The sequence below is a fragment of the Rhinoderma darwinii genome, chromosome 8 (genome assembly GCF_050947455.1).
Source record: "Rhinoderma darwinii isolate aRhiDar2 chromosome 8, aRhiDar2.hap1, whole genome shotgun sequence".
Classification (NCBI taxonomy): domain Eukaryota; kingdom Metazoa; phylum Chordata; class Amphibia; order Anura; family Rhinodermatidae; genus Rhinoderma; species Rhinoderma darwinii.
Genome location: NC_134694.1, coordinates 63,548,812 through 63,561,330, shown reverse-complemented (window position 1 = coordinate 63,561,330; position 12,519 = coordinate 63,548,812). Strand labels below are relative to the sequence as shown.

At 43.4% G+C, this 12,519-nt stretch overlaps 1 protein-coding gene across 2 annotated transcripts in view; it reads left to right on the top strand.

Annotated features, from left to right (window-relative positions):
- TEX11 (testis expressed 11) overlaps positions 1 to 12,519 on the top strand; it is a 963,534-nt gene that overhangs the window by 649,029 nt on the left and 301,986 nt on the right. For both annotated transcript variants that reach the window (XM_075835681.1, XM_075835680.1), the window contains exon 19: positions 6,256 to 6,341. In XM_075835681.1, the coding sequence (XP_075691796.1) occupies positions 6,256 to 6,341 (86 nt within the window). The remainder of the gene's footprint in view (positions 1 to 6,255; positions 6,342 to 12,519) is intronic.

Sequence of the window (12,519 nt, the reverse complement as noted above, 5' to 3'; positions counted from 1 at the left end):
TTGACAGCGTTCAATTACTAAGGCTGGGGCTTAGCATTAGCCAGTAAAAAGGCTATCACTAACCCCTATTATTACCCCGGTTCCCATTGCCACCAGGGATACCGGGAAGAGTCGAGTATGATTCAGTACCTGGACATCTGAAACGACTGTTAGGCCGCAGGCTGGTATTATCAGGCTGGGAAGGGCCAAACAAGTGGCCCTTCCCACCCTGGGGATGCTAGGCTGCAGCTGCTTTATTGTATCTGGCTTGTTATGAAAAATTGGGGAAACCACTCGTCATTTTTTAAAAATTGAATTTTTTTTTACGTGAGATCCCCTCCATTTTTCATAGCCAGCCAGATACAATAAAGCAGCAGCAGCAGCCTAGCATCACTAGGGTGGGAAGGGCCATGGTTTTTGTCCCTTCCTAGCCTGATAGTACCAGCCTGCGGCCACCCAAGTGCCCTTCTCTTCAGACGGTCGGGTGCTGGATCGTACCCAGCTCTTCCTGGTACTCCTGGTGGCGGTGGGTACCGGGGTAATAATAGGGGTTAGTGATAGCCTTATTACTGGCTAACACTAAGCCCCTTCTTAGTAATGGACGCTCTCGATCAGACAGCAGCCATTACTAAGGCGGTAATGAAGCATTAAAAAACAGAGACATAAAGTAATTTATTTTATTGAAATGACAACTCTTCCACACAATCCACTTTAACCATTTTATTAAAAAAGAAAAGAAAAAAAGCTTACATCAGCGAAGTAGTCCAACGAATCTACGACGTAGTCCAAATGGTCCAGCGGAACCTACAAAACAAAAATTAGCAGTATGAAAAATAAAAATAAAGTTGGCTGCCCCCACAGACGTACAAACATATGAATAAATAACTACCTTTGGGAAAATATTAAAATAATAAGAAAAATTAGGCCCATAAAATAAAACATATCAAATAAAAAAAAAAAATTATAACACCTTTCTTTTAAAGAGAACCCTTCATCTCCCCATACATGTGCAGCTGAGTGCAGCATGTAATGGGGAGGGCCGCACAAACTCTGTGGCACTTTCCATTTTTTTCCTAGCCTCCTTCGTTATTTAGATATCGGTGCTGTAATATTTGGTGCCCGATATTTAAATAACCCCCTGAACTGTCAATGGGGAGGTAATTGGCAAGGGGGCGTGTAACATCGCTGTGACACTGTCCAATCAGCTACAGACAGTTTCAGAGCAAGAGCTGGACAGAGAGCGCGTGCCCGCAAGCGCGCAGCTCCGCCACCACTAAGGAACAGAAGAAGAGTGTGAATTCTTCTTCTTCTGTTTCATGGCATCGGAGCTGTGCGCGCACGCTCTCACTCTTTAGCTCTCGGCAGACAAGGACGACAAGACTGATCTCTCACCTGAGATCACAGTCTTGTACTTGCCTGCCGAGAGCTGAAGAGTGAGAGAGTGCGCGCGCACATGCTCTCCTCTCTCCAGCTCTTGCTGTTGACATTGTCCGGAGCTGATTGGACAGTGTCACAGTGATGTTACACTCCCCCTTGCCAATTACCGCCCCATTGGCAGTTCATGGGGTTATTTAAATATCGGCGCCAAACATTACGGCACCGATATCTAAGTAAGGAAAGAGGGTAGGATTTTTTTTTTTAAAGTGCCCCAGAGTTTGTGCAGCCCTGACCATTACATGCTGCACTCAAATGCAAATCTGTGGGCAGGTGAAAGATTCTCTTTAAAGTGTAACAACTTTTTTAAAAACTTTTGACATGTCAGAAGTTTTGATCAGTGGGGTCCGAACACTGAGACCCCCCACTAGTCGCTAAAACTAAGCAACAGAATTGCTTGGGTGAGCGGTGTGCCGCTTCAATTCTGTTTGGCTTTCCTTGGAGCAGTGTACGGGCTCAATAGAAAGTCTAGGAGTCCGTACACCGCTCACTCGGCTGAAAGTTGATCAAAAATTAAGCGGCACAGCGCTCACCCGAGCACTTCTGCTGCTTCGTTTTAGCGATCGGTGGGGGCCTCAGTGCTCGGTCCCCCACCGATGAAAACTTCGGACATGTCACTATGATATATAAAGATATCTATTACTGCGATTGGTGCAAGTTTTAATTACTTTTTATTGAAAATGATTTGTACTTTTTGAGATACAGCTGCTTTGTATCCTGTATACAGAGCAGCTGTATATTGCGCTGAGACCTGAATCCATTAGGTCGCCTATTACCGATCACATCTAAGTTATGAACTTAGATGTGATTGGTAACAGCTCGATCCTGCAGGACCCGCTGACCTGACGGATACAGGATACAGCGCTATATACATTATATAATATATTTATTTTAATTAGCGGGGGCAGGTTTATGGGGAAGGATTAGGGCCTGTTCACATCAGCGTTGGCTTTCCGTTCCGGGGCTCCGTGGGAGGTTTCCGTCGGGTGAACCCCGCAACGGAAAGTCAAACTGAAACCACAGCTTCCGTTTCAGTCACCATTGAAATCAATGATGACGGAAACATTGCTAATGGTTTCCGTTCGTCACCATTCCGGCAGGTTTCCGTTTTTGTGACGGAATCAATAGCGCAGTCGACTGCGCTAATGGTGACGGAAACGGAAGTTGTGGTTTCAGTTTGACTTTCCGTTGCGGGGTTACCTCCAACGGAACCCCAGAACGGAAAGCCAACGCTGATGTGAACAGGCCCTAAGGCTTCTTTCACACTAGCATTAATATACGTTTACCTCTCTTCCGTCAGAGGAAGAGAGGATCGATACGTTAAACGGAAAGCAACGGTTCCATTAGAATTACCATTGCTTTCAATGGTAATTCTTTTGTATCAGTTGCTTTCCGTTTGTCTCCGTTCGCTAAGTTTCCGCTTTTTTTAAAGGAAACATAAGTGCAGTCTGCAGAACTTTTATTTCCGTTCAAAGAACGGAAACCTAGTGAACGGAGACAAACGGAAAGCAACTGATACAAAAGAATTACCATTGAAAGCAATGGTAATTCTAATGGAACCGTTGCTTTCCGTTTAACGTATCGATCCTCTCTTCCTCTGACGGAAGAGAGGTAAACGTATATTAATGCTAGTGTGAACAAAGTCCAATACAAGATATTAATATAAAAAAAAAAAAAAAACCAGCTGGGATTTGATCCAGCAACCTTCCATGTGTAAGGCAGACAAGCTAACCACTACACTATAGAAGCTGTCATAGACAATGCCTGTGAAACTGTAGTAGTTGAGGGTTTATTATTAGTCTCTCCTGTCTCTGCTGCGTGTGTGTGGTGACTGGTGAGAGACTCGCAGTCAGACTGGCTGCCGCAGCTGCCGCATTCAGTGTGCACTGTGAGTGACTGTGAGACTCACCAGTCACAGCCCTATTTGTAGCTTTCCCACGCTAATTAAGCACAGGAAAGCTACAAAGCCAGGAGTATACTGCAAGGGGGGGGCGTTTTACTGACAGCAGAGGGCTCTATAGGGGGGAATTATCCCCCCACCATAGAGCCCTGACTAGTTACTATACTGAAAGGTTAGTGGGGTGTGAGCATCTGACTGACTGCTCTAAAGGGGGGGGGGGCAGAATCCCCCCTATAGAGCTCTCTGCAGTAAGTCAGACAGTCAGACCCTCCCCCACCCACACTAATCGTTGCATTATAGTGATGTGAGGGCTCTATGGGGTGGATTACTCTGCTGTCGGTAAAATGCCCAGACCCCCCCTTGCAGTATACTCACATCACGGGTCCCGGTCCCAGCAAGGCAGGCACTTACCTCTGCTGCTCTTCGCTCCTCCTGCAGACTTGCTCCTCTCTGCCTGCATGTGCTGTGTGCAGCGTCAGAGAGGAGGAGGAGTATTACAGACGTTCGGTACGACTCTCTCCCCGGTCCAGTCCGTCCCGGGCTGAAAATGCCGCCACCCCCCCCCCCGTTTGGGTAGGTGGTGCCGCCTGAGGCCGTCTGCTCACCTGGCCTCATGGCAGATGCGGCACTGTGTAGGTCGGGTACTGGCGTGGCCGCAGGCTGGTATTATTAGGCTGGGAAAGGCCAAAAACAGTGACCCTTCCCACGCTGGTAATGCTAGGGTGCTGCTGCCATGTTGCTTCTGGCTAGTTATAAAAAATGGGGTGGACCGCACAACGTTTATTCCATTTAAGAAAAAAAATAAAAATTCCCTGGTGCCCCCTCCGTTTTTGATAACCAGCCAGATACAACATAGCAGCAGCAGCAGCAGGCTAGCATTACCAGGGGGGCAAGGGCCACTGTTTTTGGCCATTCCAAACCTAATAATACCAGCCTGCGGCTGCCCCAGTGTCTGACCATCACTACGGATGGTCGGGTACTGGATCATACCCAGCTCTTCCCGGAATCCCCTGGTGGCGGTGGGTACCAGGGTAATAATGAGGGTTAGTGTTAGCCTCTAACATTAAGCCCCGCCTTAGTAATGGATGCTGTCAATCAGCCAGCGGCTATTACTAAGGCGGTAGTAAGGAAGATTAAATACATAGAAAAAAAATATTTTATTGAAATAACAAAAAAACACACAACCCTCATTAACCGTTTTAATGAAAATAAAAATGCAGTCATCGAAGTAGTCCTCGAATTCGACGTAGTCCAACAACCGAACCTGTAAAAAAACACTAAACAAAAAACATTACTAACACGTGTGGTAGGCTTAGCTACAGGGCCCATGTGTGATACTGTCTGTTAGACCATGTATCTCAGCCTACCACAATGTAGGCTTAGATACAGGGCTACAGCAGACAGTAATCTTATATAGTATAAGATTACTGACTGCTGTGGTCCTGTAGCTAAGCCTGCCTTGTGGTAAGCTTAGAAACATGGTCCAAAAAACCGTATCACACATGGGCCATGTATCTAAGCCCATGTGTTATGCTGTCTGTTGGACCGTTTATCTAAGCTTACCACAATGCAGGCTTAGATACAGGACCCCAGCAGGCAGTAATGATGTTACACTTACCCAGCTCTTCGGTGCAGTGGATGTCCCGACACCATCCAGCATCATAATGCGGGAAGACGTCAGGACTTCGGCTATGTTTGGGAAGGAGTGTAAGTATAATGGTATTACTATAGTAACAGGGGCCCGTGTATTTTATGACATAGGCCCCAGTTACTATAGTAAATTTCTATAGATGTGGTGCAGTGGCCGTGGCCCGGTTGCAATCGAGACCCCTGTAGTGGAAGTCATTCGGGGCACCGTGCCAAAGATCCGCGGCTTGGGCCCCAGAGGTCCGGTGCTGGCGACACCCCCAGTCACTGCCATTAGGAAATACCATTGCCATCATGTATTTGGTCTGCAGTAATGTTTAGGTAGATGGTACATGTCAAACGAAAATGCACATGAATGCCAGGACCCAAGGTTTCCCGACTGGACATTGCCTAGAGCATCACACTGCCTCCGCTGGCTTGTGTTCTTCCCATAGTGCATCTTGGTGCTATCTCTTCCCCAGGTAAGTGACGGACACACAACCGGCTGTCCACATTATGTAAAAGAAATGATTCATCAGACCAGGTCACCTTTCATTGCTCCATGGTTCAGTTATGATTTTCACATGCCTATTGTAGGTGCTTTTGCCAGTGGACAGGGGTCATAATGGGCTCTCTGACCTGTCTGTAGCTACGCACCCCCAAAAATGCAGCAAGCTACACTGCACTGTGTCTTGAGACACCATTCTATCATAGCCAGTAGTAATTTTTTCAGCATTTTGTGTTTCAGTAGCTTTTCTGCGGTATCGGACTAGATGAGCTAGCTTTTGTACCCCCCCCCCCCCGTGTATCAATTAGCCTTGGGGTGTCCATAGCCTTGACGCCGGTTCACAGTTTGTCCTACCTACAACTTTTAGTAGGTACTAACCAATTTAAAAAACAGGAACATGCCACAAGACCTGCCGTTTTGGAGATGCTCTTTCCCAGTCGTCTAGCCATTACAATTTGGCCCCTTGTCAAAGTAGATCAGATCCTTTTGCTTGCCATTTTTTTCCTGCTACCAATACATTAACCTCAAGAATTATATGCCACTCCTAGACAGGCACCATTGTCTCAAGATAATCAAAGTCATTAACTTCACCTGTCAGTGGTTTTAATGTTATGGCTGATCGGTGTACAAGAATGTGTTTACATACAGTTTTCGCATGTGTTGTTTTCAGCGCTTTCTATACACAGCCTTTGGATTTTCAAATTGCTTCACTACCTTTTGGAAGCAACTATGATTTTGATTCCATTTCTCTGTGCCTGATTGTTCAAAAGCACTTAAATGTCATCAACTGTCTTGCCTTCATTCCCAGGCCAATGAAAAGAAAGTGGCTATTAAAGCTCTGGAGTGTGTGGTTGAACGTTCCCAAGACACAGACCAAGTGTTCACTTCACTGAGGTAAACTTAGAGTTCGCACTACACTTTATGAATAAATTTTTTATTTGGGTATTTTACCAACGTGTCCAGATATGCAAAGTAAAGTAATTGGAATTGATGGCATACCAACTATGATTACTATTTAAAAGTTAATACTACTCAAAACTTAAACTCCAGGCTTAAAGAGGCTCTGTCACCACATTATAAGTGCCCTATCTCCTATATAAGGAGATCGGCGCTATAATGTAGGTGACAGTAATGTTTTTTATTTAGAAAATCTATCTATTTTAAACCACTTTATGAGCGATTTTTATCTTTATGCTAATGAGTTTCTTAATGCCCAAGTGGGCGTGTTTTACTTTAGACCAAGTGGGCGTTGTACAGAGGAGTGTATGACGCTGACCAATCAGCTTCATACACTTCTCTCCATTCATTTACACTGCACTAGCGAAATAGTTATATCGCTATGTGCAGCCTCATACACAATAACTAACATTACTGCAGTGTCCTGATAATGAATATACATCACTACCAGCCTGGACGTGATGTTTATTCAGAATCCTGACACTTCTGAATCTTTTCTGTGAGATTCCAGCAAGGCAAGCGTAATCTCGCGAGATTACGATGTAACCTGTCATTTCAAACGAGATTACGCTTGCCTTGCTGGAATCTCACAGAGACGCTACAGACATGTCAGGATTCTGAATAAACATCATGTCCAGGCTGGTAGTGATGTATATTCATTATCAGGACACTGCAGTAATGTTAGTGTTTGTGTATGTAGCTGCACATAACGATATAACTATATCGCTAGTGCAGTGTAAATGAATGGAGAGAAGTGCATGACACTGATTGGTCAGCATCATACACTCCTCTGTACAACGCCCACTTGGTCTAAAGTAAAACACGCCCACTTGGGCATTAAGAAACTCATTAGCATAAAGCTAAAAATCGCTCATAAAGTGGTTTAAAATAGATCATTTTTCTAAATGAAAAGCATTACTGTCACCTACATTACAGCGCCAATCTCCTTATATAGGAGATAGGGCACTTATAATGTGGTGACAGAGCCTCTTTAAGTACAATTAACCCTGTAAAAACCTTTTACATGGAGCGAACGAGCACACTTTCAAGCGCTCGTTCCCGATCATTGCTCCATGTAAACATGCCCAATGCTTGCTTGTTGGCTGATCGTATCTTTTATGCAGGTATTAAAATCATCGGTTGTCAACAGCACATTTCTCCATGTAGACAGGGATATACTGACGTCAATAATTAATTTGTATGTACACGAACAATCGCACTAACAAACTTTCGGTCACCTATAGTACCGATGATTCCTGCATGTAAATGGAGCTAAACAATTGCCAATGGACTTGCTATATCGTCGATCAGCGCTCATTATCGGCAGAAAATCTGCCAGGGGTAAAGGACCCTTAGCCAGTAAGGGTGTCCGTAGATGTTGCAGACGTGTTGCGTTAGTGTCCACATGGCTTGTACAGGTAAAGCACATTGGGGATAATTTTTCAACTTTCCTGGCTTAGAAAAGTCACCAGAGGGACAAAGTCGCAATTTGCGGTGCATATTCTGACTTTGTCTTTTTCGCTGCCCATGCCACTTTAGTGAAATAGGGGTGTGTTTTTGGGGAAAGGGTGCATGGCCATCAAAACCCTTAAAATATATCTTAATTAACGCCAGAAAACTGGAGTAAATGATAATGGAATTATACGTCAGCTCCCAGCTGACATGGATTTCACTCTATGGGACGTGGCAAGGTAGAGGCCCATGTTTAGCCCCTACCTTACCCCCGCCTGATCAGACCCCCCCCCCCCCCCCCCGCTTTTAAATATTTTAAAAGTAAAACAAATAAGTAAGAAAAAAAAGAAAACCTCATACTCACCTCTCCTTTACTCCCCTCCGGCTTCTTCATCACTCCAGCGCAGCTCAAACATCGTAATGAAATTGGGCAGGGTCAGGACGTTGTATATGATGCGTGTTGCATGACGTCGTTGAAGTGCTGCATTGCATAAAAGGCTCTGATGCTGCTCCGCGTCAGGAGCTTGTATGAGTGGCACTGGCGTGATAAAGGAGACGGCAGAAAGAAGATGAGCGTGGAGGTGAGTATTTTTTAATAATTTTGTCCGATGTGGGGGAATTTATAGCACGGCGTAAGATGCAACACATTTATTAAGAGGCATTTGACTCCTAATAAATGTCTCAACATACTATTACGACTAGAGTATAAAACGCTAGTCTTAATAAATTGCACCCATAGTTTCAATTTGGATGTCAATGGTAACTACCGCAACACGGCCGCTAGGTGTACAGGCACCTGATGTGATACTATAGCATATCCATGGAGTTCAATTCCAACACTAAATAGCTGATTTTTCTGTACCAGTGCCTGTATCCTAGACAAACAAATTTGTGGCAAGGAGACAAAATTGGAAATCCTTAACCATTGAGTTCCTTATTATGTTCTTCAGAATACTGACGACTATTTATTAATTTCTGATTCTACATTTCTGAGTCAACATATTCTGCAGCGCTGAGCAGACATATTTATCATTATTAGTTAAATGGTGGAAATTTTTTTTTCAAAAAGATCTGCATTTTCTCCATAACACTCTAATGTGCTCCAAAATTCTTCCTTAAAATAACTACAGCTCTACCTGCAAGTAATAAGGTTCTATAAAGCAAAATCGTTTAAAAAAATTAATTTATTAGACTTTTTACTGACCCTCAAAGCCAAAATTAGATGTGCCGCTACAGACGTAGCCTACTTTTGGCCTTCAGAATTTGGGGTTTTTTGTTCATTTTTTCTATCACTGCATTCCGAAATTCATAACTCCTTTACAATTTTTCTGCCAACTTAGCCACATGAGTGCTTGTTTTTTACGGGCCAAGTTGTATTTTTTATAGTGACATAATTTTTGGGACCACAGTGTATAATGTTTTTAAATAATTTATTTTCTTGGTGAGATTTAATTATTTTTTGGTTTGTTTTAGACGTGCAATTATAAATAACATGTTAACTTTATGGTGGCGATTGTTACAGTAATGGTGATATAAATTTAGCGTTTACTACTTTTGCACAATTAAATTTTTTATTGAAAAAAAAAATATATTATTTTGTCACTGCATTCTGAGAGCCGTGATGTTTTTAATGGCACCATTTTGGGGAACATAGAAAGTATTGATTAATTTGTATTGAATATTTTTTTTGGGGGGGGGGAACCTTGTGGTAAAAAGATGTGTTTATTTTACGGATCATTGTTATTGCGGCAATACCAATTATGTATTGTTTTGTTAAAAAAAAATCCCATAATAAAACAGTTTAAAATGGTGGGGGTTGAAGGTTTTTTGTTTTTTCTTTAACTTTGGATCTCTTTTTCAATATGCTTTATTAACCCCTTCCTGCTACAGCCACTTTTGGACTCAATTTTTTAAACTCTGATGTGTCACTTTATGTGGTAATAACTTTGGAATGTTTTCACCTAGCCAAGCGATTCTGAAATTGTTTTCTCGTGACAAATTGTACTTTGTCAGGGGTAAGATTTGGTCGATTAAATTCATTGCTTATTTGTGAAAAACACCAAAATTTGGAGGAAAAATTGCAAATATTAGCATTTTTCTCAATTTGAATGTATCTGCTTGTAAGACAGATAGTAATACCACACAAAATAGTTACTAATTTACATTTCCCATATGTCTACTTTATGTTGGCGTCGTTTTTTGAACATCCTATTATTTTTCTAGGTTGTTACAAGGCTTAGAACTTTAGCAGCAATTTCTCACATTTTTAAGAAAAACCCTATTTTTATATGGTTCAGTTCTCAAGTATCTTTGGGAGGCCTATATTTTGGGGAAACCCCCCTAAATCACCCAGTTTTAAAAACTGCACCCCTCAAAGTATTCAAAACAGGATTTAGGAAGTTTCTTAACTCTATAGGTGTTTCACAGGAATTGAAGCAAAGTGGAGGTGAAATTTACAAATTTAACGTTTTTTGCAGAAATTGAATTTTTATCATTTTTTTCTGTAACACAGAAGGTTTTACCAGAGAAAAGCAAGTCCATATTTATTGCCCAGATTCTGCAGTTGTTAGAAATATCCCACATGTGGCCCTAGTGTGCTACTGGACTGAAACACAGGCCTCAGGAGCAAAGGAGCACCTAGTAGATTTTGGAGCCTTCTTTTATTAGATTATATTTTAGGCACCATGTCAGGTTAGAATAGGTTTTGTGGTGCCAAAACAAAGGAAACCCCTCAAAAAATACCCCATTTTGGAAACTACACCCCAAAGTAATTAATCTACGGGTGTAGTGAGCCTTTTGACCCCACAGGTGTTCCATAGATTTTATTAAAATTAAGCAGTGAAAATGAAAACGTACATCTTTTTTTTCCCACTTTTTCATTTTCTCATCAAATAAAGGAGAAAAAGCACCCCAATATTTGTAATGCAACTTCTCCAGAGTAGGGAAATGCCTCATATGCGTTAATAAACTGCTGTTTGGGCACACGGCAGGGCTCAGAAGGAAAGGTGCGCGCGTTTGGCTTTCGGAGCACAGATTTTGCTGCATTGGTTTCTCTGCACCATTTCACTTTTGCAAAGGCTCTAAGGTATGAGTACAGTAGAAACTGCCCAAAAGTGACTCCATGTGGCAAACTACACCCATTGAGGAATTTATCTATATATGTCTCATATATTTTATTAGAAATGGGCAGTGAAAACTAAGCATTTTGACCCCACTGATCTTTTCTGAATTTATTAGAATTGGGACGTGAAAAAAAAAAAAAATTCCAATAAGATGTAGTTCTAGCTCAATTTTGCATTCTCACAAGCACCTCAACATTTGTAAAGTATTTTCTCCCGAGTACAGCAATACCCCATATGTGATCGCAAACTGCGGTTTGGACACACAGCAGGACTTTTTGAGCACATATTTGACTGAATTTGTTTATGGGAGCTATAATGTCCGTGGCTGCGGGCCATCCGCTCCAATCGTCCCCTGACAGCCGCAGCCACGCTTGCTGCTCGCTTCCACTCACCTCAGCCGGATCCCGTAGTGTGCGTGTGCACGCTCGTGCCCACTCTTAAAGGGGCAGCGTGCGTACCGGACTTTTGATGAACTTTGACCCGTGAGTACCCTGGACTATAAGAGGGGTCCATCCCCCTGCTTCTACGCTTGAGCGTTGTTGATGTTTCCCGAGTTTGTCTATGTGATGGCTTCCTAATGTGTTCCTGTTCCGGCTTTCAATACTATCCTGGTCGAGCACTGTGCTGTGCCAAAGTTGTGCCGTGCTGTATCCACGTCTGACCTTCTTCACCTCGCCTGGCGCCTGCTGCCTAGTCCCAGCCGAGCCTGCCTTGCTGCTGTCCGAGCTGCCACAGGTACCTATACGAACTATAGACATTTACCTGCGCCCTGTCGGCCAACTGCCTTACCGCCAAGGCGGTACGGCCCAGTGGATCCACAGACCCTTTTTGACAGTACGCTCAGACAATGGACCACGCTGGTTGATTCAAGACCATAACGACGTCACAGGAGATGCGAGCGGATATGCTGGACCTCCGGTCTCGACAGGCCCAACTCCTCCAGGCGTTGAACATTCTTGCACGTCGGCAGGAGGCACAAGCTGCTGTTCCTCCTACTACACCTCCTGACAGTGTTTATCCTCAGACTACACCTCTTGGCAGTGGTGACCCGCGTGTTTCTTTGCCACTTCCTGACCCCTATGATGGAGAAGCAAGTACCTGTCATGGATTTTTGAATCCGTGTCAGATCCACTTCAGCCTGTATAATAGGACATTTTCGTCTGATGGCGCAAGGGTCGCTTTGATCATCTCTCTCCTCACTGGCAAGACGAGATAAAAGAAAAGCGACAAAGCACACATAGTGCATGAAACCGTAACAAACGTGATAAAATAAGTTCAAGTTATGCTAACCTTGAGGAGTTATGCTGGGAGCATAACATCCAAAATCGTATAGTTCAGTGGTCCTCTGGAGCTTCAGTATTTGGGTCTCGGTGCAGGCGGAGATCCGATTCGAGGGCTGGAGCAGTCTCGATATTTCAGTGAAAAGAAAACATAGGAAAATGCGTATATATTCTCTGGCGCAGCCGGTATTGGTTTAGTTCGTTCCACCCAGTCCAAAGACAAGGGGAGTAAAACAAATTTTTATTTCGTACAAGATACAA